Genomic DNA, 24,074 nt, shown 5'->3' with positions numbered 1-24,074 from the left:
CTCACTCATCCCAACTCATAAAAAAACAATTTCACAACTTCTATACTGTTATAAATTTATACATGAGACAGTAACTTCTCTGCACAATGAATACAGATAATGAAAAATGAATAAAAAGAAAATTAAATAAGGCACATCACTGTTCAATGGGAAAATTCTGTTTAATGTTTTTTTTAATTTTTTTATTTTTGAGAAAGACAGAATGTGAGTGGGGGAGGGGCAGAGAGAGGGGGAGACACAGAATTTGAACCAGGCTCCAGACTCTGAGCTGTCAGCACAGGGCCTGACGCAGGGTTCTAACTCATGAACTGTGAGATCATGACCTGAGCCAAAGTCGGACACTTAACTGTCTGAGCCAACCAGGCACCCTGGGAAAATTTTGTTTAAAATATCTAACTGAGAATGTTAGTTTGCTAAATAACTCTGGATAAATTCCTTTAATCCTATTCAAACTTGGGAAAAGTAGATTAAAATAGCACTTCTTAAATTTTATGCATAGGTGTCTTTTGCTCATTAGTTTTCAAAATATTTGCCAACAGACATTTCCTACTGGTATCATTTCCAAAGTAATATGGGTTTCTCTAGGACATCTAATAGATAATTGGGCCACACTAAATACGCATAATACAAAAAGATAAACTGGATAGCAGGAAAGGCTCATTTTTCTTTGTGCTATGAAAAATTTAAGGAAAACTACACTCCCTAATTTCATAGATTAAAAAAATGTAAATGTTGCATTAAATTTTAAGAAACAAAACTAATGCAGTTCAGAGAGAAAATATGAGAATTTCATTCAGATCTTTCAAATATGAAATGACTAAAAATTTGGCCATTCATTGTGTGATTATAATGAATTCTATATAAGCTACGCTTTTCTAGGGTTGTAAGTTCCTAATAATTCCAAGCATAACAATTAAAAACGCCAAGATACTAACTCCTTTCTAAATGCCAAACACTCATGAAATTGTCAGAATCTGTCACGATCAGATTAGATTTTAGCTGTCTTAATTTTATAATCCACGCAGTTCTTTAAAAATCTACATTAAAGGACTCTATATGGGACACCTGGCTGGCTTAGTTGATAGAAAATACAACTCTTGATCTCAGGGTCGTGGGTTCAAGCCTAATGTTGGGAGTAGAACTTACCTAAGAAATTAAAAAAAAAGAACTCGACAAAATAATCTTAACACAAAATCTTATTACAGTCAAAAGTGCAAACTGGAAGATTCATAGAGAGCTACTCAAGGTTGAGGTTGGAAAATGTGCCGATTCTACTTTCTTCATTGTTCTTAAAAAAAGTCACAAATGAGGATATTGTGTCACTGACCACTGTATATAGCACAGTTCCCTGGTCCTGCCTTGGGTTGTCAGTTTTAACTTACAACAATTTAAAATAGCACATTCAATTTGAGTTGAAAAGCGATGTGTTTTTTTTAAGACTTTATTTTTAAGTAATCTCTACACCCAATGTGGGGCTTGAACTCAGAGCTCCAAAATCAAGAGTCCCACACTACACCAACTAAGCCAGTCCAGTGCCCCAAAATGCCACACTTTTTACACTAGAAATATACTAGAAGTAGTTGACAAGTTATAAAGTTCTTACCTTTGCCCTATGTTCAACATTGGCTTTTCGGTCCAGAAGCAAACTCACGACTTCTGCTCGGCCTTGAAAACAGGCCAAAGTAAGAGCCGTGTTCCGATTGGTCTCTATTTGGGCATTAATGTCTGAACCCATATCAAGCAGCAGTTTCACTGCAGGAACGTGTCCATTCATGGCAGCCAACATCAGGGGAGAAATACCCAGTTTACTCCCAGTCCTAAAGGGAGAAATGTGCTTAGAAAATTAGGTAATATGTTGCCTATTGCGTTTTAAAAAGCATAGAGAATATAAAAGATGAAAATGATTCAGTAAAAAGAAAGGTTTCTAACACCAGTGTAAATTTTATTTGTGTAGACTACTAATTAGGAATAGGAAAATCTAACTATTTATTTATTTATAGATTAATATTATTTATTGTTTATTTATTTTGAGAGAGTGACAGCATGGGGGGGGGGAGGGCAGAGAGAGAGAGAGAGAGAGAGAGAGAGAGAGAGAGGGAGAGAGAGAGAGTGTGTGTGAGAGAGAAGGAGAGAGAGAATCCCAAGCAGGATCTATGCTATCAGCATAGAACCCAATGCAGGGCTCAAACTCATGAACCATGAGATCATGACCTGAGCTGAGATCAAGAGTCAGATGCTTTAACTGACTGAACCACCCAGGCACCCCGGAAAATTACACAATGTAAAAGATAACCCCTATTTAGAGGTTATAAATTTCCAACTACACATAATGAAGTACTTTCCGAAATGACACCTCTCTAAAAATAGCCATGTTAGCATTTTGAAGTAAGCTGTGATTACTTATAAGCACATTACAGGAATAATTGTTGGTCTTGTAACTTTAATACAATCTTTAAAAAAAATTTTCACTTTTAGTTAAAGTATACTTGATTTTAATACTATCTTAATTAAAAGTGGAATCTGTCCAGATATACAGAGGAAGACATTTAACCCCAATGTAGTAATGTACTAATCATGAATAATAAAATGAAGATACATACCTTGAATTAATCTCCGCCCCAGCATTAAGTAGAATCTTAATGATATTAACATATCCTCCAGATGCAGCTAGACTCAATGGTGTATAATCAGACACGTTCCTGTGTTCTTTATTTGCACCTCGAGCCAGCAGCAAGTCTACCACCTACAAAGTAAAATATAAAAAAACAAGTGTTCAACTTATAATGAAGGAAGCAAAGAGAAATGGAACCTGTAACTTCCTTGCCTGAATATCTGGCATTTTAATTATGCCCTAGATATTCAAGTATCAGCAACTGGAGAAATGGATTAAACTTCGTATCAGGAATTTGGAGCTTTGAAATCCCAATTATATTATAATAACAAGATATTACTCTCTCTTTTTTTGTTTTTAAAATGTTACTCTTCCTACTCGTCAATTGTTGAGTGACGAATTTGCATTTCATATGTGTTAGGGTTATGGTTCATTCAGCCCCCAATAAATGTAAGGATAAACAGAAATTTTTTTGCCTAAATGGCAAGAAACAGATTCTATGAAACGTGATTCACTACTCCCATTAAACTTAGTATATGGAACATGTCAAAACACAGGCAAGTTTTATTCATGTAGCTAAATTACTTAGTATATGCATATTTAAAATATGAGCATAATGGTTACAAAGCGAAAATTAACATTAACACACCTCCTGACGTCCACCAGAACATGCTAATGAAAGTGGAGTATCCTTAGTTCGTTCAGATTGTGCTTCTATATCGCCACCTTTATCCAAAAGGATTTCAACAACTCCAACATGCCCTGCTGTTGCTGCCAGGATCAGTGGTGTGAAACCTAAAGGAGAAATAAAAATGTCAAATTTGTGTTTTTTGCTTATTGAACCATTGTTTTCAATTTTCTATTAAAAATTTTTTTAAGTTTATTTATTTATTTGGGAGAGAGTGAGAGTGAGTAGGGGAGGGGCAGAGAGAGAGGGAAAGAGAGAAAATCCCAAGCAGGCTCCTGGCTGTTAGTGCAGAGCCCAATGCAGGGTTTGAACTCATGAATGGTGAGATCACGACATGAGCCAAAACCAAGAGTCGGACACTTAACCAACTGAGCCACCCAGGGGCCCCTCAGTTTTCTATTATTTTAATAGAATAAGGTCATTAAGGTAGATAATTATAACCATTTAACAAACTGCTCTAAGCTCTCATTTGTTAGTGACAAAAATCCCAAAATACCTGATAAAAACGAAATGCTAAGTCAAACAAAACTACTAAAGTTTATACTCATAATGAGCTCTGGATGTTATACTTTTGGATTAAGAAGAAAGGCAACCATGGGGTGCCTGGGTGGCTCAGTCGGTTGAGCGTCTGACTTCGGGTCAGGTCATGATCTCACGGTTTGTGAGTTTGAGCCCCGCGTCGGGCTCTGTGCTGACAGCTCAAAGCCGGGAGCTGCTTCAGATTCTGTGTCTCCCCCTCCCTCTGCCCCTCCCCCGCTTGTGCTCTGTCTCTCTCTCTCTCAAAAATAAACATTAAAAAAAAAATTACAAAAAAAAAAAGGCAACCACAACTTGCTGTATTTCACTCATGATATATAGTCTTAATTTAAAAAAATTTTTGAGAATAATTTGGCTCTGTAAATGAACAAATCTGGATATTCCTAATTGAAATATGCATATCCACCTTTTAAAAATTTATTTATTTTCAGAGAGAGAGAGTGAGTGCACGCACGTGCACGCGCACACACACACGTGCAAGAGCAGGAGAGGCAGAGAGAAAGAGAGAGAGAGAGACAATCCCAAGCAGGCTTCACACTGTCAGACCAGAGTCCGATGCAGGATTCGAACCCACAAACCATGAGATCATGACCTAAGCTGAAATCAAGAGTCAGACACTTAACGGACTGAGCTGCTGCCCAGGTACCCCTGCTTCTCCATCTTTTCACTGAGATAGTTTAGGAACTACTTATTGATAATAAAAAAAGTAATTGTTTTTGGGGCGCCTGGGTGGCTCAGTTAGCTAAGCGTCCAACTTTGGCTCAGGTCATGTTCTCAAGGTTTGTGAGCCTGGGCCCCATATCAGGCTCACTAATATCAGCCATGAGGCCTGCTTCAGATCTTCTTTCCCTCTCTCTCTCTCTCTGCCCCTCCCCTGCTCGCTCCCATTCTCTCTCTCAAAAATAAATATTAAAAAAATAACAATTATCTTCTAAACAGGCAGACACACACAAAAACACACATGAAAAAACTCTTAGGCTTTACTTCTGACTGACATGTCTTACCTTTTTTGTCTCTGTGCTCAATTTTAGCATCTCGTGCAATGAGTACAGACACAAGTTCTTCGTGGCCACCTGCACAAGCTAATGTCAATGCTGTGTCATGATTGCTCTCAGTCTAAAAGGAAAAAAGGTTGGTTTTTGTTTACAACGGGATTATCAATTGAAGAGCAAATAATTCTTATTTGTACAATGAATGTACAATAATTTTCTTTTCCAAAGAAAATCAGAATTTGCAAAATAAGTTTAAATAAAGCAATCTACTTACATGTGCATCAATGTCAACTGAAGGATACACAGGGGGCATAGACTGGGAAGCCACATTGCTTGGAGACTGTGAACAGGGTTCAGGTGTAAGACATTCTGTGGTCTGAGAGGAACTGTTTGAACCAGTGGGCACTCTGCTACTCACAGCTGAAAAACAATATTCACATTGCTGAATGCTACTTGAAAGAATGAAGTCATTTGTATACAGAAAAACACAAAAAACAAAATTTTATAGCAGGAATATAATGTAGTAGTCAAATCACAAGCTTTGGAGTCAAACGGACCTATGCTTAAATCCTAGTTCCACCACTTTCTCATTTCGGGCAAGTAATTTAACCTCGGAGAGTCTCAATTTTCCTCATATGTAAAATGAGGATGATAATAATAGTACCTGCCTTGAAATATTGTTGGAAACACCACTTGAGATGATGCAGGTAAAGTACTTATTAGCATGGTGCCCATTATTTAGTGAATATACAACAAATGATAGCCTTTTATGCTGTCAATAGGGAAAAAGTAGTTTCCAATAAATAATAAATTTTGTATCTTAGTTTGTAAAAGGTAATTAGATAAAAACATCCTAAAGACAATACAAAAAAAGGGGGGGGGAGAGAATACATTAAAATATTTCTCACATAAATAGCAGAGAATATGTTTTAAAATTCAATATTTACTTTGAAAATTTGCTAAAATGCATCAATGTCTGAAAATAAAACTATTCTTAAAATGAACATTGGAACTTTTATTAGAGATATCAGTCTGGTGTTTGAAAACTGAGTTAACTTACATTCTATCTTTATGTCTCTGCATATTGCTTATGTTTCTTAAGAGACAGTGTTAACCCCACAGAGGGAGAAATGGGACCTATTCAGAGGGATGTTATGAGTTGTCTGCTAGGTAAGGAACAAAAAACATTTAAAACACACAGTGTTTGGCACATGTTAAGTGCTCAATAAATGTAAGTATCAGATATTTTATAGGACTTTCAGTACTATTGTTCACTGTATTGAAAAATATAAACATTACTACTCACTTAAGAAAATACTCAGAAAAAAACATATAACCATTAATAATATGAAAAAAAAACACCAAAAACAAAACAAAGCTTCAGTGATAACAATAACCTTCTCTTACCTAGACCAAGAATCAAAAACACAGGTCTCAACAGAAAATGTAATCATTTCACATGCTGGAGAATGTTTACTCTCTAGAATTTTGATATGACTGGATCCTAATCAAGGATACCATTCACAACAAAAAATGACTAAGTTTAGTATACTACTTCTTAAATAACTTGCAAACTTAAGATGTTCAGATATATTTCTACAAGAGCTGTCCCGCTCTTCTCCCCACCAATATATATAAAATTGTCTTGGCCATATGAATTTCTATAGCTTCTATCATGGTTACGAACAGGAATAATTATTATGTATTTTTGTTTCACATATAAGAATGTGCACAATGGAAACAAAGTTTAATAAAAAATTTTTTTGTCATCAATGAATTAAAAGCAGATAGTATTTTGCTATACCTCCTCAAGACAGCAGATACGTTTGGAAAACAGCTCTAGAAAATAAGACACTAAAGAGTAATATGTAGCTTCTCTGTAATAATAAGCTTTTAACAGTAGTCTCATAATTATCCACATATACCTTACTAACATAACTACTTTTTTTATCATTATTAATGTTGTCTATCCATGTTATCTCCTTTTGTTATTATGAAAAACAGATACTTAAATTTTTTAAATAACTGATTAGAGCACTATGTCAGATGTGATACAAAAAAGACTTCTTCACAGAGACGGTTTTTAAAAAATACTTTTGTGCATTTAACAGCTCTATTACCAAAAATGTGTTGTTATATCAACTATCATACATTTTTGTACAATATTATCCTAGAAACATTTTTTCCTCTTTGCAATAATGACAATCAGAAACATTCCACAAAAGTGACTTTAATAGGATTAATTACATACGAAAAGTAATGAAGACTAGAAAGTAGCAAGATTTAAAAAGGTACATGTGGAATAAAGGTTTTATTAACATAAAATTACACCAGGACTATTACATTTTCATAAACCCTAAAACGTTTCCTACCTCTGAATGAAATGTCTCTGAAAATGACTAATACAGATTGCTGCCACAAAAGTCACTATACAATTCAAATTAAATTTATGCACTATCCTAAAATGGGGTGATAGAAGAACTAACTGCAATATTCTACTTAATTCTTTATGAAATTTAACATGGTTTTGTAGGCAATATGGAAGATAATAATAAACTTTACTATATAAAAATCTCAGATACTATGGGTACATAAACTATGCTGTGAGAGTTTAGAAAATTAAATTACCATAATCTGTTTTATATAATAGTAACTTTAGTAAATATATACAAATAAATAAAAGCCTATAAGTAAAATATTAACATTAGAAGAAATTATTTAAAGATATTTTATTGCAAATTCTCTCAAAAATAAGAGGATTTCCTAAGTACCTTTTTATTCTTAAGATTATAGTATAAGATTACTTAAAGCAATATACTTTTGAACGAGAATTTGTTTTAAGAGAACCTATTAAGGTGCCAACAACACTAACAATGCGCTAGCCACAAAACTATATAAAACTTACATATATATAAAATCTTTATATAAAAATAAGGGAAACTGTTCATTTTTTTAGAAGTCCAAGGGAATAACAAATATCTTTAAGATAAATCCAGAACTTCAAGATGAATCAGATGCATGCATATTACACTTAAGGTTTTTAAACATGGCTGAACTGAGTTTAAATCTTGGCACCTAGTAGTAACTTAATATCCATATGTCTTAGTTTTTCAACAGAAAAACAGACGTGGGAAAAGGACCTATTTTATAAGATTATTATAAATAGCCATGAGATAATGTATATAAAGCATTGAGCACAGACCTTAGTACATGGTAAGTGCTCAATAAATGTGAATAAATTGATATTACTTGATTTTTAATTGATCTTTATATATTAATGATAAAATTTTTACTAGATGTTTCTAGAAATGCTCAATTGTCAAAGCTATTTTGAATTTTCGATTTCTAAATCTTAGTTCTATACATTTGAACTGAGAATCACTTGTCATTATGATAACTTCTAAAAGCCCAACACTTATTTTTACAAGGAAAGGACCTGAAGAACCATGCTCCCAATCAAGAGTTTACATACATTCTGTCTGGGACTATATCAAGTATGACACATATAAGACTATACACTAAAATACTAAGTCAATCAAGTCACCGTCTTACTAAATTACTTATCTAACCAACTCATTTACATGAAAATATTTTGCCATACAAGCAATAAAGAAAAAAATACTCCTATATTTAAAGAGCAAAATTTATTGCTATTATTTAATGGATATTCTCTAAAGTAAAACTGTAAGATATACAGTATTCTCTCCTTTATTAAATACAAGGGATGAGAACTAGATTTAATTTGGGTAAAATTAATTACATCTTTGGCCTGATCTATAATTATTATTAATATATTAATATAGCATGCAATCGTAGAATTAGGTATTCACCTAATCCACCCTTGTCTGATTTCTTTCACCTTCAATAAAGAAAATTAAAAGAAACCGGGACTTAATAACATTTTTTAACTTTAAGTGAGAAAGTTTGTCATACTGAAAAAGGAAATTTAATTGTTGCTATATATTTTAAAACAGATAACCTTCATAAAAATGGAAAATTTTTATACGAAGATAACTTTTGTATTTATTGGTTGATTTATATGTGAAAGCTTGTTAATAAAAGAATATCGTACAAAATGATAGGCCAACTATCACTAGACTAATGTCTAACAGAAATTAAATTTTCATAGTTTATATTAACATGTATAAATAAAAGGTGTTTCTAAACAAATATTTTGAACTTTATAAAAGACCATTTCAATTTAACAAATAGTTGAATGAAATAAAATTTCACCTCCCGTACAAGAACCACCCATAAATACTACCATAAAGTTAATATCTTCAAGTTCCTTTTAGAGCTGTTTCTACATTATTAAAAAAAAAAAAAAAAAAAAGACAGGTTCTAAGTTCCAACAAAGCTAGATTGAGCAGTAATGTGGGTTTCATAACTGCAAACTGAGTATGTAATTACAAACATTATAATGCTACTTATAGAATCCTAAGTCTTAAAAATTTTATTCCCATATGATTGGTTTCATTATTATTCATATTTGTACTTGACACTCAAATATCTGCTTATATTATATTAGAAATTAGAACTATAAATGAACTCTTAAGAGTTTATTCATAATTTATAACAACTCTCAATGCTAATGACATAAAGTTCATTTGAGTTAAGCGACTGTTGGCTGCAGGTATAAAAAACCCAAATTAAAGAATAAAGAATCTAACTTCTTAAAACCTTTCCCAGCATTTTTATTCTCTTTCTAGGAAACTAAGATATTCCTCTTCTGCACAGTGATACTAATTACGTATCAGAGGAAACTCATAGGCAGTATCACAGTTCTATAACCATTACAAGTCATATACAAGCCCAATATAATTCCTGATTTAAGTAAGCTTATTCCACATTTTTAAAGATTCAGCAAAGATTAGGAAGGCTAAAAGCTCACAAAAGAAGAAAGGAAACTGGGATAGCATAATTGGGATGGGAAGAGGGGAGGAGAATATGACAAGAAGAAACAGACAACAGTAAGGAAAAAAATGTTGCAATCAAGAGACAGAGGACTGGCCTGCCTTTGAATATCACTCCAGCTACATCTTAGTTCTTGGTCTTCATCCACTGTCAACAGCCATTCTGGCTGCATTTCTGAACTGGGCTCTCATGGAGGTGATACATTCACCAGCCATCTTTAGGAAGGTAAATGATTAATTGCACTGTTTTCCCACTGCTGCAAGGACAATGAAAGGGAAAGTAAACTTGTGCACCTCATTTCAAATCTAGTTGTAATTTTCCACACAACAATAAACAGAAACATATACTTTAAAGTTATCAGGCCTTTCTTTTTCTCTTTTCCTGTGTGTATGTGTGGTGTCTTTGTCTGTGTGCTTTCATCAGGATAGTAAATATGAAAATCCCAATCTCCAAATCATCATCCAGTTGATGATAACTTCAGGGTAATTTGAATCTTCTGACCACAGATACAAGAACATGGAATGCGTAGTTTTCTCTGAACATCCCTTTTAATTACAAATATTAAAGTGATCTAATATAATTATAAATAAAGAGAAAGCCATGTAATTTAGAATTACGATTTCCACATATGAAAATCAATAGCAGGAAAATTTAACGTATAATCTTACGTGAATACCTCTAAGGTCTACAAAGAAATTCTATTTAGAGGTCTCCTACCCAAGATACAACACAGGGTATGTTTTTGCTTATTTGTTTAAAGCAGTCTCTACACCCATCATGGGGCTTAAACTCACAACCTGGAAAGCAAGCGTTGCATGCTCTACCAACTGAGTCACCCAGGTGCCCCCACAGGGTGGTTTCTTTTTTTTTTTTTTTTTTAATTTAATTTAATTTTTTAAAGATTTTTTTTCCCCCACAGGGTGGTTTTGATACCAAAGTTCTAAAATAAAAGATCATGTCAATTTTATTTCTTTGCCTTTGCAAATAACGAAAAAGAAGAGGGGAAAACACACTTTTGTGCATTAGTGCTGTCTGCCTTAGTTAAATTCACTTCCAAAACACCTCTAGGAATAAGTAATTTTACAAACATAGGTCTAAAATGGAAAAGTACCAGGTTGGTGTCTTTGGAGGGTCGTGTAAAGAAGTTGAGCACACAGATTAAAGAGAAATTATTACAGATATATTTCTTAACCCACCTGCTATCAGGTCATCAAGAGTGTCGGTAAGCGTCTGGGCTGGAGTTGCAACCATTAGTCCATCTGGTTCTTGAACTAACAGCCCCTGATCATGTCCAGTAATAGCAATCTGAGGCTGTCCTATAAGCTGATGATTACCTGATACTTTCTGAAGTTCAAGAGAACTTGTCCCATTAGAACCTAAGTCACCGGAAAAGTTACACTGTGGAGATGATAAAGGCTGGACTGGGACAAAATCAATTTGTGCTGCCGATGGTGGAGACTGGTGCTCATCATCAACATCGTTATCTTTAAATAAGAGTGTGTCAACCTGAGGTAACTCTGCAAAGTGATCCTCTGGGAGACTACCATCTCCTTCCCCTTCTGGGAAGACTCCGCTATGAGAGCACTGCTGCTGTGGAGATACTGTGTCTTTCTGACCTTTGGTTTCCAAGTATTCTTTGGTAAATTGCTGCTGTGTTTTCATCTGCAACTGCCTTTCCACTTTCTGCAGTTCCTTCAGTATTTTCTTCTTCTTCTGGACTTGCTCTTCTCTGTTCTTTTTAAGTTCTTCTATCTTATCTTTGTTCAGAGGTTCACCTTGAATTAACTCCAGTGACTTAAGCTGTGCTTTTTCAATAGCACTAATTCTTTGTCCCAGTTCATTCAGCTTGCCTTCAGTCTCCTCTACTATGCACTCCAAAGGCTGGTATGGGTGAAAAGGTGGCAGTACGTCCTGATCTGCTACCTGCAGGGAACTGGACTTCTGCTTGGATGTACCTAAGCACATGAAAAATGTTTGAAAAAGTGCCATGCTAAAAAAAAAAAAAAAAAATCAGCTCCCCCTCCCACACACACGGACCTCCCTCCCAAAACCCTTTTAACTAAGGCTGTAAAATGAATGTTCAAAGACTCACACCGGTGGGAGGCAGATTAAAGACTAGACTCCTCTATTTCACATAGCACACGCTGGGATGTTGCCAATTCAAAAAATGGGAATTTTTTAATTAAAAAATCGAATCTTTAGGATAGGAGGATTCTGGAAATTAAAACAGGTCCGGGAGAAAGGAAATCAAAGAGGAAAAATCTCGAAATTTTGCTTAGTAGATTGGACTTTTAAAGAATGTCAAATCTAAAATAGTGTCAAAATAGCGTTGAGGATATCATCAGTATTAGCTTAACTTTTCAATTGTTTCTTCACAATATTAACTGTGCAAGTAAAGGTTACTACAGGAAACTGTAACTTATAAATCAAAGTAGTGAAAAGTATTTTTCAAGTGGCCAAAACCTTTGTCTTGTTACATTAAAATACAGCATGAAATCAGTTTTTTCAGGACCTATCCTAAAATTTTCCACTAATAAGTCTTTAGCATTTCTTTACCTGAAAACTATATTAAACTTAAGTCACAAAGGACAATTATTCTGAGTTTAAATAAACTCTTCATGTAAAAGTCTACGAGAGAAACTGAGTATTACCTAGGAGAAACCAGGCTTCTCATATAGGATTTCTCATACTGACAGTGTATGTTAAAAATGAAGTAAATGTGTGTTATTTTAAGATTTTGGATTGCACTTAGTTACTCCCCTCATTACAAAATAATTATCAATATTAACAATCCTAACATTGGGACATAAAATGGAAAAAAATATATACAGTAACTACTCTGAGGCATACTCAAGGCTTAATCCTCCTGTTTAGGAAGAATTGGGACTATTCAGCAATAAAAAGGAACAAACTACTGATACATTCTATAAGGGGGATGAACCTTGAAAACATTACACTAAGTGAAAGGAGACAGTCACAAAAGATCACATATTATGCAATTCCATTTATATCAAATCTATAAAGAAAAAGGCAAATCTATAGAGACAGAAAGAAAAGTAGTGGTTGCTTGGGGTTATAGTAGTGAGAAGGAAGATTGATTACAAACTGGCATGAAAGATCTCAGAATGATAGAGATTAAAACTAGATGGTGGTGATGGTTACAAAATTCTGTAAATTTACTAAAACTCGCTGCACTGTACACTTAAAACGAAGGACCTTTAACGTATGTAAATTAAACAACAATAGAGCCGCTTTTAAAAAAGATCTGGGTAAAAAATAGTTGTTTACTATTTTGAATTGCAGTCAACATATGAATAATATAAGTAACTTAAGGTTTTTAAAAATAAGATCATCCAATGTATTCACAATGATTCTTAAGTCCAAAGGAAAAAGTCATCACCCATTTGATGTTAAAATACTCTGAATTACAAGAGGGTAATGAAACCACTAGGGAAAAAAATTAGAGCGTCAACTGTTTTTTGGTTTTTTTCTTCTAGAGTCGGAGATCTCAAAACTGCATATACCTCAAGCATCTTCAACATGTTATTAATGAAAAAGTCTAACAGTTTTCCCCCTAGATATTGACTTTAACAGGGTCAGGATACCACAGTTTTGAAATTATGGCAATCATTTTAAGAGAATTATTCTTTGAAAGCAACCCTCATCAAAATGTATTGCCCATATTTAATTTTATCTGAACTAAGAGATGGGTAAAGACTTTAATCTTCCTGAGCAAAAGCTGTTATATTTGTGAGATAATTTAATAACTACTATAAGATCTTACAGGAATTCATGGTTTGGTTTATCTGTTCCAAGTACCTAATAACAATCAACAGGTAAGAAAAAGGAGATTTACTGCCACAAACAGCAATGTAGACATCTGCTAGTCCAGCAAAGAAATTTTCAATCGTGTAATAAATGCAATAACATCAGCAATTTAGTAGCTCTGCAAAGAATGAATGTTCCTTTAAATGCTCATTAATTTTATTTACAACACGCTAGTATACTTACTAACAGGAATACGCCCCTTTTTTTTTTTCAAGTTTATTCATTTATTATTGAGACAGAGACAGTTCAAATGGGGGAGGGGCAGAGAGAGAGAGAGAGAGAGAGAGAGAGAGAGAGAGAGAGAGAATCCCAAGCAGGCTCTGTGCTGTCGGCACAGAGCCCAATCCTGGGCTTGAATTCATGAAACTATGAGATCGTGACCTGAGCCAAAACTGAGAGTCAGACACTTAATGGACTGAGCCACCCAGGCATCCCAAGCCCTATCTTGTTAACAAATAAAATCCAAGAAGTTTAGAGTACAAGATTACTAAAAGTAACTTATGTAACTGAATATAAAGACTATAAGCTGAGGACATATGTAGCAGGAAGAACACGATGGTAGAAAATAATGGACAAAAAACAGTTCTTCCCAAAATAGCCAATGGCTGAGTATCTGTAATCATGGAGTTAGTGGGACTGCATAGCTACACATTAGAGCACTAATTCAAGCTATAAATCAAGAATAAAACAAGGTGGTGAAGCACAAATAATGTCACCTAATTATTCCTAGAAGTTAAAGCAACACCTTCTGTGTTTGGGAAAAGAAGAGAATGTGACAAGCATCCTTCTAGCAACAAAAATTTTAGTAGGTAGGAAGGCAGTTGTGTAAGATGCCAGAAAATAAGAGTTCCACCTCTTTAAAACATCTCCCACTGTCACGTACAAATAAATTAAATCTATTCACTGGCAGCAGTGAGAGACATCATAAAGTACTATTTAGGAATATAGGTAAACCAACATCTAACTCTTTGGTCTGGTGTTTATCCTACTCCCTCAGCTTTCCCTTTTGTACCATCAATAAAACTAAGAGTTTGTTGGGGCGCCTGGGTGGCGCAGTCGGTTAAGCGTCCGACTTCAGCCAGGTCACGATCTCGCGGTCCGGGAGTTCGAGCCCCGCGTCAGGCTCTGGGCTGACGGCTCGGAGCCTGGAGCCTGGAGCCTGTTTCCGATTCTGTGTCTCCCTCTCTCTCTGCCCCTCCCCCGTTCATGCTCTGTCTCTCTCTGTCCCAAAAATAAATAAACGTTGAAAAAAAAAAAAAACTAAGAGTTTGTAATAAGAAACCATAACACAGAGACGGTTTCAAACATAGCCTTTCTTTTATGTGCAGTAAGGGAATGAGGTAGACATATATTTGACAAAAATTTAGTTTACTACTGAAATGAGCTTAATTCCATCAGTTATTTTCATGTATAAAATAGTATAGTGTGCAATAAAAAATAATGGCCAAAGGGAAAATTATAGGACATACAGATGGGTCTGGATTTGGTTTCATATTTCCTTACTTGATTTTGTCTAAGGACATTTAAGCGCTGTTCCACAATTCCCTTGCTTTCTTACATTACTACACAGCATCTTACTAGAATGAAATAGCACTCCCAACTGGGTCTTAAATGGAAAAAAAGGTTGATGAAATACAGTTGAAAATAACACAATACATCAAGTGTAGTAGAATATATATTATCTAATGGAATTTATATTTGGGTAAACAGATGTATATTGTGTTCTGAGTTTCAATATAAAATATTTCCTGTTATGGTCACAGTCAAAATGTGTCAAAAATGAAAGCCACTGGCCTAGAAAAGACTTATTTTGCCTTTATGCCTAAATTTCTATCTCAGAATTTCCCAAAGTAACAGGGCATGCTATACAGCTTTAATACAGTAAGGATAACCAAGCATGTCCAAAGACAGAGCATCTGTGTAACACCCTAAAAGATTAGTTCAACTTTCTGCCTTTTACTGTAAACAGCTATATGTTAAAAGATTAAATTCAGGCATATGTAAATCCATATAAGCATGATTACATGGAAATCTGCTAAACTAGAGAACATTAGGAGTAAAATTTCCAGAGGAACACTCAATTTCATTCACTGTACATATAATTTCTATACGATTTTACTGATTTGATATAAAAATAAGAACTTCTCATGTTACCTACTCTAATAAACAATTCTGGGATATAAAGCAGCATGTTAATTTCTTAGTTTATGTTCAAATTTTTTTCGATCTTGTCCGAACCACTCTAGAATACTACTTCTTAATTTTTTACACATCCTCTTTAATTACAATGTCTCTCTTCTTAAAAAAATTCTTAATAATTTTCTTTTGTCTTCAGAATAATCTAAATTCTTAGCCTGGCACCATTAATTTATTCAACAAATATATGAGCATCTAGTATAAGCAAGGCATAGTGAGCCATACAAAGATGAGCAACACAAACCCTGCCCTTGAGGAGCTTACAGTCTAAAAGGGGAGATAAAGATGTACAAATCCAAATGTAAGAATTAAGTCACGGGTTGGAAGGCATGGAAATGGGAAGGAGGGTGTATAATATGGGAACCCTTATGCATTACTAGTGGGAGTGTAAACTTCTATAGCCATCCCGGAGAGCAAATTTGTGGCACTTTGTCAGATAAACATTATGCATTCCTCAGACAGGTAATTCTGCTCCTGATTATATCCCAAAGAAATTCTCACACAGACCCACAAGGGGACTGTACCATGACTTTCATCACAGCATTGTCTGTGGTGGTGGGGAATGAGAGGCTATTTGGTATACCCATCACTGGAAAAGGAGAAGTAAAACAAGAAAAATATACAGGGTGAAGCACTGTGTTGCCAGTAGAAATAATCTAGAGGTGGATACACATCGATAGATCTTTAAAACAGTGCTGAGTGAGAAAAGTAAAAAACAAAACATGACCTATAGCACAATACCAGTCATGTAAATCAAAAATACACACAAAGTAGTAAACATTTTATAAGAACAAAAGAACTCACATCAAACACAGTAGAGTCATTGCCTACAAGGGAAGTAAGGGAATGGGAAGACGGAGAAAAGAGAATAAATAAAACAAAAGAGGATCCATGACAACAAAGCAGCAGGAATGGAGTATGATTAACTCAACCTTCTTTCTACACTTTGAAGTCCAAGGGGAGGGGAAGAGGCAGGAGTGACCAGAGTCTGAAGGAAGATCCCATGAAGTGTTGTTGGACTCCAGAGAAAAGAAATTACTCCTCAAGAGGGCCTGAGGTACACACAAAGATGTGTTTTGTTTATCCTGACATCATTTTAGTGTTTTGCAACAAATTAGTTCTAAGATGTACAACCTGCAGAAGATAATTATGAGTCCTATCTTTTAGAATTCCTGGAGAATCAGTTACAACAAATAAGTTGGATGCAAGAGTGGCTTTAAGTAACAAATTTATTTACAAAACTGATTTGGAAGGGCAAAAGGTTGATATTATTTACATATCCTTTCCCAACTGAACGTTCAAAACTATAGTTAGTAAAGCTAAATAATGCTAGAAAACGGAGCATACCACTATCACCTGGTTTCACATTTTGTTTATAGAGGTGATCTTGAGGCCTCTGTCAGATACCACCTAGAATGCTGATTCCTTTGAAAACCGACCATGGATAAGTGAGATTAGTTGCCTAAAAAAGGAGAATATGGGTCAAGATGGATGGAGCCTAGGCAAACAAAGCACATGGATCATGAAAGAAAAGAATATCTGAGTAGGATATATATAAAATACCTGGGTAAGTCTTTTTTTTTTTTTTAATGTTTATTTTGAGAGACAGAGAAAGAGAGAGACAGAGACAGAGCATGAGGGGGGAAGGAACAGAGAGAGGGGGAAGCACAGAATCCTAAGCAGGCTCCAGGTTCTGAGCTGTCAGCACAGAGCCTGACGCGGGGCTCAGACTCATGAACTGTGAGATCTTGACCTGAGCAGAAGTTGGACACTTAACTCACTGAGTCACCCAGGTGCCCCAAAATACCTGGTTAAGTTTTAAGGGCATGATATGTTCTAGAAGGATACAGATATGAATAATAAAAAGACTTCAGACATAAGTGAAATGTTCTAAGAACTTAAAAAATGATTGCCAGGAAAGGAAGAGAGTCCTAAAGAGTAAGAACTCTTCCTCCATCCCTAATCAAACATGCAACACAGAGATAGTCTAAGGACTTAGAAGAAACAAAAACACGAGCATTGAACAGAGATTTCACCACTCAAAGAAATTTCTTTAGAGAAATAACAGAGTTTTGAGGAGAAAAAGACACTTTGAGGAGAAAAAAGTAATAATATTTCTTCCATAATTTAAGATAACGTTTTCCTATCTATCTGGATACTTCAGTATGTACGTTTACAACACCAACTAATTTTTCCTAATTCATAGTGATATAATACTCTACGATGCACATGATTTATATTAAAATAACATCTTAATACAGTGGATTATCACAGTTGGCTCTACGTAAAGAACTACTAGGTTGGCAATGCCACTGGCAGCTGACAACATCAAGTACCCAAGGGTCTAAATACAAGTGTTAATTTTTTCCTTCTCTAATAATTTAGTAAAATGAAAGATCATTAAAAAATTAGTTCATTTTTATGCTATTCAGTAAGTAATAAAACATCAGAGTGAAGAAAATAAGTAGATACTCAGTAAAGAAGTTCTTTCAGTAATTAAAAAATATGATTACTCACTTGAGCATCAACTTAAAGAAACCTTACCCAAACGTTTCTGTTGCCTTACATATTAAACCTGAATTTAAAATGTTTTACTTCTTCTCTGTTGACACTTTATGTCCTTCCTAGCTTATTTCTTGATTCTTTTGTGCCTCTGTGTTATTAATGTATTTTTTAATCATTTCTTATTTAGTACTGAATTTCTTTAGCCAAAGTTACTATAGTCTTCTACAATGTATGGCCAAACAAAAAATTATAAAAACAGAGACATTTAGGTTTAAGTATTTTACTAAAGGCTGTCAGTCAGTTAGGATACTCAGATTCCTTAACAAGTACATGCTTAATTTGTTTTTATTTGTTAAGATTAAAAAAAGCAGTCTTAAAAAAATAGCAGTCTTATTTTTTGAAGAGTTTGAATAGCTAAGTGTCCAATAGAAAACTCCATAACTACCTTAAGTCAGAGAGATTGCAGATATTTGCTCTCTGAAATTAATAGTTTAGAAATGAACTAATCCTTGATCATGGCCCTCAATACTCTAAATTACTAAAATTGACATAATTTAAAAGTAGCTTCTGTTTGCTGCTATAATAGTCACCTCTAACCAACTTTTCTCAAATCATAGTATTAGAGGTACTAACATATACTTACACACTTCACTGTAATTTCAAAAATCTAAAGATTGGTTATTATATATTGAATGAAATGCGCTCATAAATTTGTTTTTATGTAGTTTTTAATACCTTACATATTACCTACTTTATTTCAGAGATATGACAACTATACGATTATCAAGTGAAGGTACTTTCTATCTACAAGTGAAGACAGCAGGAAAATATGAGAGCTCACAAACGTAAGTCCTTTAAATAATATATGCTCCTTCTTAATATTCACTTGGATATCATTTATATACTTTTTGATAGTTATTTGTCCAGGTTCACATGACAGATGTAAGCCCACCATATTCAGCATTACATGAAAGAAACTACATATAATTCTTAAACTTCTAACTCCCAGAGTTGAAAAGTGCTACTAAGACTTAACTAGACAGCAAACATACATTTTCATTCCTCATATTTTACTGTTGTTCAACAAAAGAATTGTCAAATGCAAAATGAATGCCTGATAAATTTTTGCTACTGTAATATAATCAACAGCCTGATATGCTTTTAAAGTATTTTCACCTGTGCAAGATGAAAACTCCAACTAGCAGTATGTTAGCAAGAAAATTAGAAATCATTTTTCTTAGTATTTATGTTCTTTCATTTATAAATAATCTGTAAGACTACTAGCATTTGTCAGAAATCCCTAATTCAATTAATCCTGGGTACACAGTTACGGTGTACCATTAAAGTACTTTTGTGAATTCATTAATTAGGTGATGAAATACCCATTTTAAGGAAAATAATTCAATAACTAACCTTTTTGTACTCCTAAAAGGGCAGGAGAGTTCTCCTGTGACGTTCTATCAGGTTCTTGGGGAGGTACAACCATGGCAAGTGTATGCATTGGTACACGTGGAACCTAAAAAATTAACTCAGAAAAAATACCATCTCAGACCAAAGAATAAAAAGGAGGCCCTTAAATGAAATGGAAATTTAGATTTTATTTATATGCCACCAAATTCATTTTTTTGTTTCTTAAAAAAAAAAAAAAAAAAGCAAGCCTCACCAAAGAATAATTTCGAGAATAGTGAATAGTGAATTGGACAAGCTCCGGCAATCTATAAGCTGTGAATGATTTAAGCTAAAGAGAATTAGTATTACTCTCTTGTTAGAGAGAAAGCCTTGTTGGGGCCTTGTTGGTTCTGATTATAGTTAAGAGTACAAGTCACATATTAACTGGCCAATTTACCCTTGTTCAAATTCTGTATGGGTCAAAAAAAAGAAAAGCCAACATAGTCGCCAAATTGTGGTATTTTAGCAGTTCTCAGGGTAACACTGTGGAAAAAAACTTAAGATTTCACTGAACTTTGTATACTTAGTATACGCTACAGTCTCTCCATATTTTTAGGTAGGCTTATAAATTACTTTAATGAATTTCTGATGCATATATCCTAGTTAACTATACCCTGGTTGACAAAAGTAGCTATCTCTACAATAATTAATACTGTATTGGGAGGTACTCAGGAAGAAGTTATCTCTTGGTTCAAGATTATGCTTAAGGTATTTATTAAAAACAACCCTACAGTATGATGACAACTTGGAAAATTTGTATTTATATTTGATATTAAGTATTTTGTAAAAAGGATTTTTTTTTCAGTAAGATAATAAGAAATTTTCATTTGTACCTTTTGAAGAAATAAACCTTAAAGATTTGAGATCATGTTTATCTCAATAAGTAATAGAAAAGAGAAACAAATCCATTTTGCTTAAAACTATTTTATTTTTGGGGTGCCTGGGTGACTCAATCAGTTGAGTGGTCCAGCTCTTGATTTTGGCTCAGGTCATGTTACCAGGGTTATGGGATCAAGCCTCACATCAGGTTCCTTACTGGCATGAAACCTGCCTAAGAGTCTCTCTCGCCCTCTGTCCCTCTCCCCAGCTCACATTCTTTTTCTAAAATAAAAAAAAAAATTGTTTTAAACCCAATTTTATTTATTTATTTATTTAATTTTTAAGTTTATTTATTTAAGTAATCTCTATACCCAACGTGGGGCTTGAACTAACGACCCTGAGATCAAGAGTTGTGTGCTCTTCTGACTAAGCCAGCCAGGCACCCTTAAAAGTAATTTTAAACAAAAACTCCCAATCGATTTGAAGACCCTATATTTATAAATCAACTCTGTTTTACTTTACCTGAGATTGATCTTGAGAAGGTGAGGTGAGCTGAGACACATCTGTAGTAGGAACTGACAGAACATTGTTCGGATAATCCAACAGATAAGAAACAACATTTGTATGGCCACCTTTTGCAGCTTCAATGAGCATTGTAGAGCCATCCTGAGAAAAATTGATGCTATTAATTAATTATCTGCAAATTTCTGCTTATGACTGCTATAGACATTTAGTTTCTTGGCAACCTGCCTACAACCAACATTCATTTATAAACAGTAATGAATATTAAGCACCGAGATGAGGCAAGCATAGTTTCATTATCTTTTAATAAAAACTATTTATTTACTTATTTTTAAGTAGAATACCTTGAGTCGATGAGTAGGGTCAGCTCCATGAGCCAACAGTAGCTCAACAACTGCCAGATGACCTCCTGCACAAGCCAGTGACACTACCGTATGGTCATTATTGGCTGTAGCCCTATTCACATTGGCACCTTCAAAGAAACATCAACAACAAAATTAGAGAAAGCTGGAATCAAGTCAAGTTTGCAGATAATAATATCACTTTAGAGTTTTTTTGAAGTATGACATAAATTTAAAAAAAAAGCAAACAAATCCTAAGTGTACAGTTGAAAAATTTTTACAAAGTGAACACACCTGTGTAACCAGCACCCAGATAAAGAAACAGAACGCTATCCACATACCAGAAGTCCCATACCTTGTGCCCTCTTTCAGTCACTACCCACCCTTCCAATGGTACTACTATCCTGACTGCCAAACTGGTATTAGTTTTTGAACTTTATATGAATGAAATCATACAGTGTACTCTTTTGTGTCTGGCTTCTTTTGCCCAATTTAATTAATTTTCTTTTTGTTTTAACATTTATTTATTTTTGAGACAGAGAGAGACAGAGCATGAACGGGGGAGGGGCAGAGAGAGAGGGAGACACAGAATCGGAAGCAGGCTCCAGGCTCCGAGCCATCAGCCCAGAGCCCGACGCGGGGCTCGAACTCACGGACCGTGAGATCGTGACCTGAGCTGAAGTCGGATGCTCAACCGACTGAGCCACCCAGGCGCCCCTGCCCAATTTAATATTTGTGAGATTCATCCACAATGTTGCACGTAGCTGTAGTTGGTTTATTCAATATCACTTTTAAAATGGAAAATCTAGAAGACTAAGATTAATAAATATATACAGGTTAATGAAAGCCTCAATAATATTATGTCACTCTCAAAATGTTTCAAAGACACTTTTTACCTACTTCTCGAACGTGGCAATATAGCCAGGTCTCAAAGTAGAGAAAACAGATTATTTAAAAATAATATTTAAGAGACATATAACTCTTCATATTGTATAATTTAATAGTCAGAAGGACCTGGATATGGAGAGAAGACAATATCCAAAAATGTTATCTGAAAGGCTATTTAGTAAGTTGTTCAGAAGCGTTGTTCAACACGACCTGAAGAAAGTGTAAATGCAAAATCTTTTCTTAGACACAGAATCTGAAGCGGGCTCCAGGCTCTGAGCTGTCAGCACAGAGCCTGACACGGGGCTCGGACTCACGAACTGTGAGATCATGACCTGAGCCAAAGTCGGACACTTAACCGACTGAGCCACTCAGGTGCCCCACTGCTAGAATTAATTTATTTAATTTTCAGAAATATCCAGTTGAACCTAATCCTAACTCACATAAAAGTACCTTTTGGGAAGGGCAAGACACACCAATAAACATTCTTACATTAGCAACGTGAAATTAGTTTTAAGGTTGTTAATAATAATAAATTTAGATGGTAGGATTGGTTAGCAGCTACTATAGCCTAGAAAGGCTATAATCAATGTGTTCTTCCTCCTGACAAGCCTAATTACATGCTTAGCAGAGTTGTCACAGGGTATGATTAGATAACTTCCTCAGTAAAGGCGCATGCGAGAATTCCAAAGGTTACCCATTTGTTTATTATTACTTCAGTATGTTTGAGGTAAATTGCTTTTACAGACTATGTTATAACATTGCGTAAAGATATGTTTTATTTGATAACAAAAATGTGACATTAAGAAAATAAACCTAGGGGAGCCTGGGTGGCTCAGTCAGTTAAGCAACTGACTTCAGCTCAGGTCATGCCCTTGAAGTTCACGAGTTCCAGCCCCACATTGGGCTCTGTGCTGACAGCTCAGACCGTGAAGCCTGCTTCGGATTCTGTGTCTCCCTTTCTGTCCCTCCCCAGCTCGTGCTCTATCTCTCTTTCTCTCTTTCTCAGAAGTAAATAAACATTAAAAACATTTTTTTTTAAATAAAAAGAAAAGATGGGGCGCCTGGGTGGCTCAGTCAGTTAAGCATCCGACTTTGGCTCAGGTCATGATCTCACGGTTTATGGGTTCGAGCCCTGCATCGGGCTGTGTGCTGACAGCTCAGAGACTGAAGCCTGCTTCGGATTCTGTGTCTCCCTCTCTCTCTGCCCATCTCCCGCTTGTGCTCTGTCTCTTTCTGTCTCTCAAAAATAAATAAATGTAAAAAAAATTTTTTTTTAATAAATAAAAAGAAAACAAACCTAGTTGTATCCAATTAAAGAAGAAAAGTATATTTAAAATGATAAAATTTTATACTGCTTTCTAAATAACACAAAATGTCCCAAGTTTTGCTGGAATGTAGATATCAAATTTTTATTTTTATCTAAAATTTTTATTTCACAAAACATAACATCACCTGAGCAGACCTTCCTTGAATTTTAGCATCCTACCCCAGGATCTTTCATCAGATGCCAGAGTACCTCTAACACTATACACAGAGTTAGGCTGAACCAAATGAAATGGCTGATATTACCATTTTTGACATATAAAACGACAGTTTTATATGGTTCAACCTAACATGGCTTTAGCAGTGTTTCACTTTTTCATAATAAACAGTCTTGAACTACCTTTTCACTCATCATTTGAACTTCTTTGCTTGAATATATTTTAATAATATAATCTCTAGAGGAATATAAAATTAATAAATAACAGCCTTGCATACTTGGTTAATTCAAGTGTATGGTAAAC

The 24,074-nt window shown here is 34.7% G+C and overlaps 1 protein-coding gene across 1 annotated transcript in view; it reads right to left on the bottom strand.

The window, feature by feature from the left end:
* LOC115516758 (ankyrin repeat and KH domain-containing protein 1-like) overlaps positions 1 to 24,074 on the bottom strand; it is a 134,055-nt gene that overhangs the window by 23,647 nt on the left and 86,334 nt on the right. Inside the window, 9 exon segments of the mRNA XM_030319737.1 lie at positions 1,604 to 1,817; positions 2,601 to 2,743; positions 3,261 to 3,406; positions 4,841 to 4,952; positions 5,103 to 5,248; positions 10,939 to 11,697; positions 19,685 to 19,787; positions 21,062 to 21,205; positions 21,406 to 21,533. Of these exon segments, the coding sequence (XP_030175597.1) occupies positions 1,604 to 1,817; positions 2,601 to 2,743; positions 3,261 to 3,406; positions 4,841 to 4,952; positions 5,103 to 5,248; positions 10,939 to 11,697; positions 19,685 to 19,787; positions 21,062 to 21,205; positions 21,406 to 21,533 (1,895 nt within the window).

Source organism: Lynx canadensis, chromosome A1 (assembly GCF_007474595.2).
Source record: "Lynx canadensis isolate LIC74 chromosome A1, mLynCan4.pri.v2, whole genome shotgun sequence".
In the NCBI taxonomy this organism is placed as follows: Eukaryota; Metazoa; Chordata; class Mammalia; order Carnivora; family Felidae; genus Lynx; species Lynx canadensis.
This window is presented reverse-complemented; position numbering and strand designations above follow the sequence as displayed.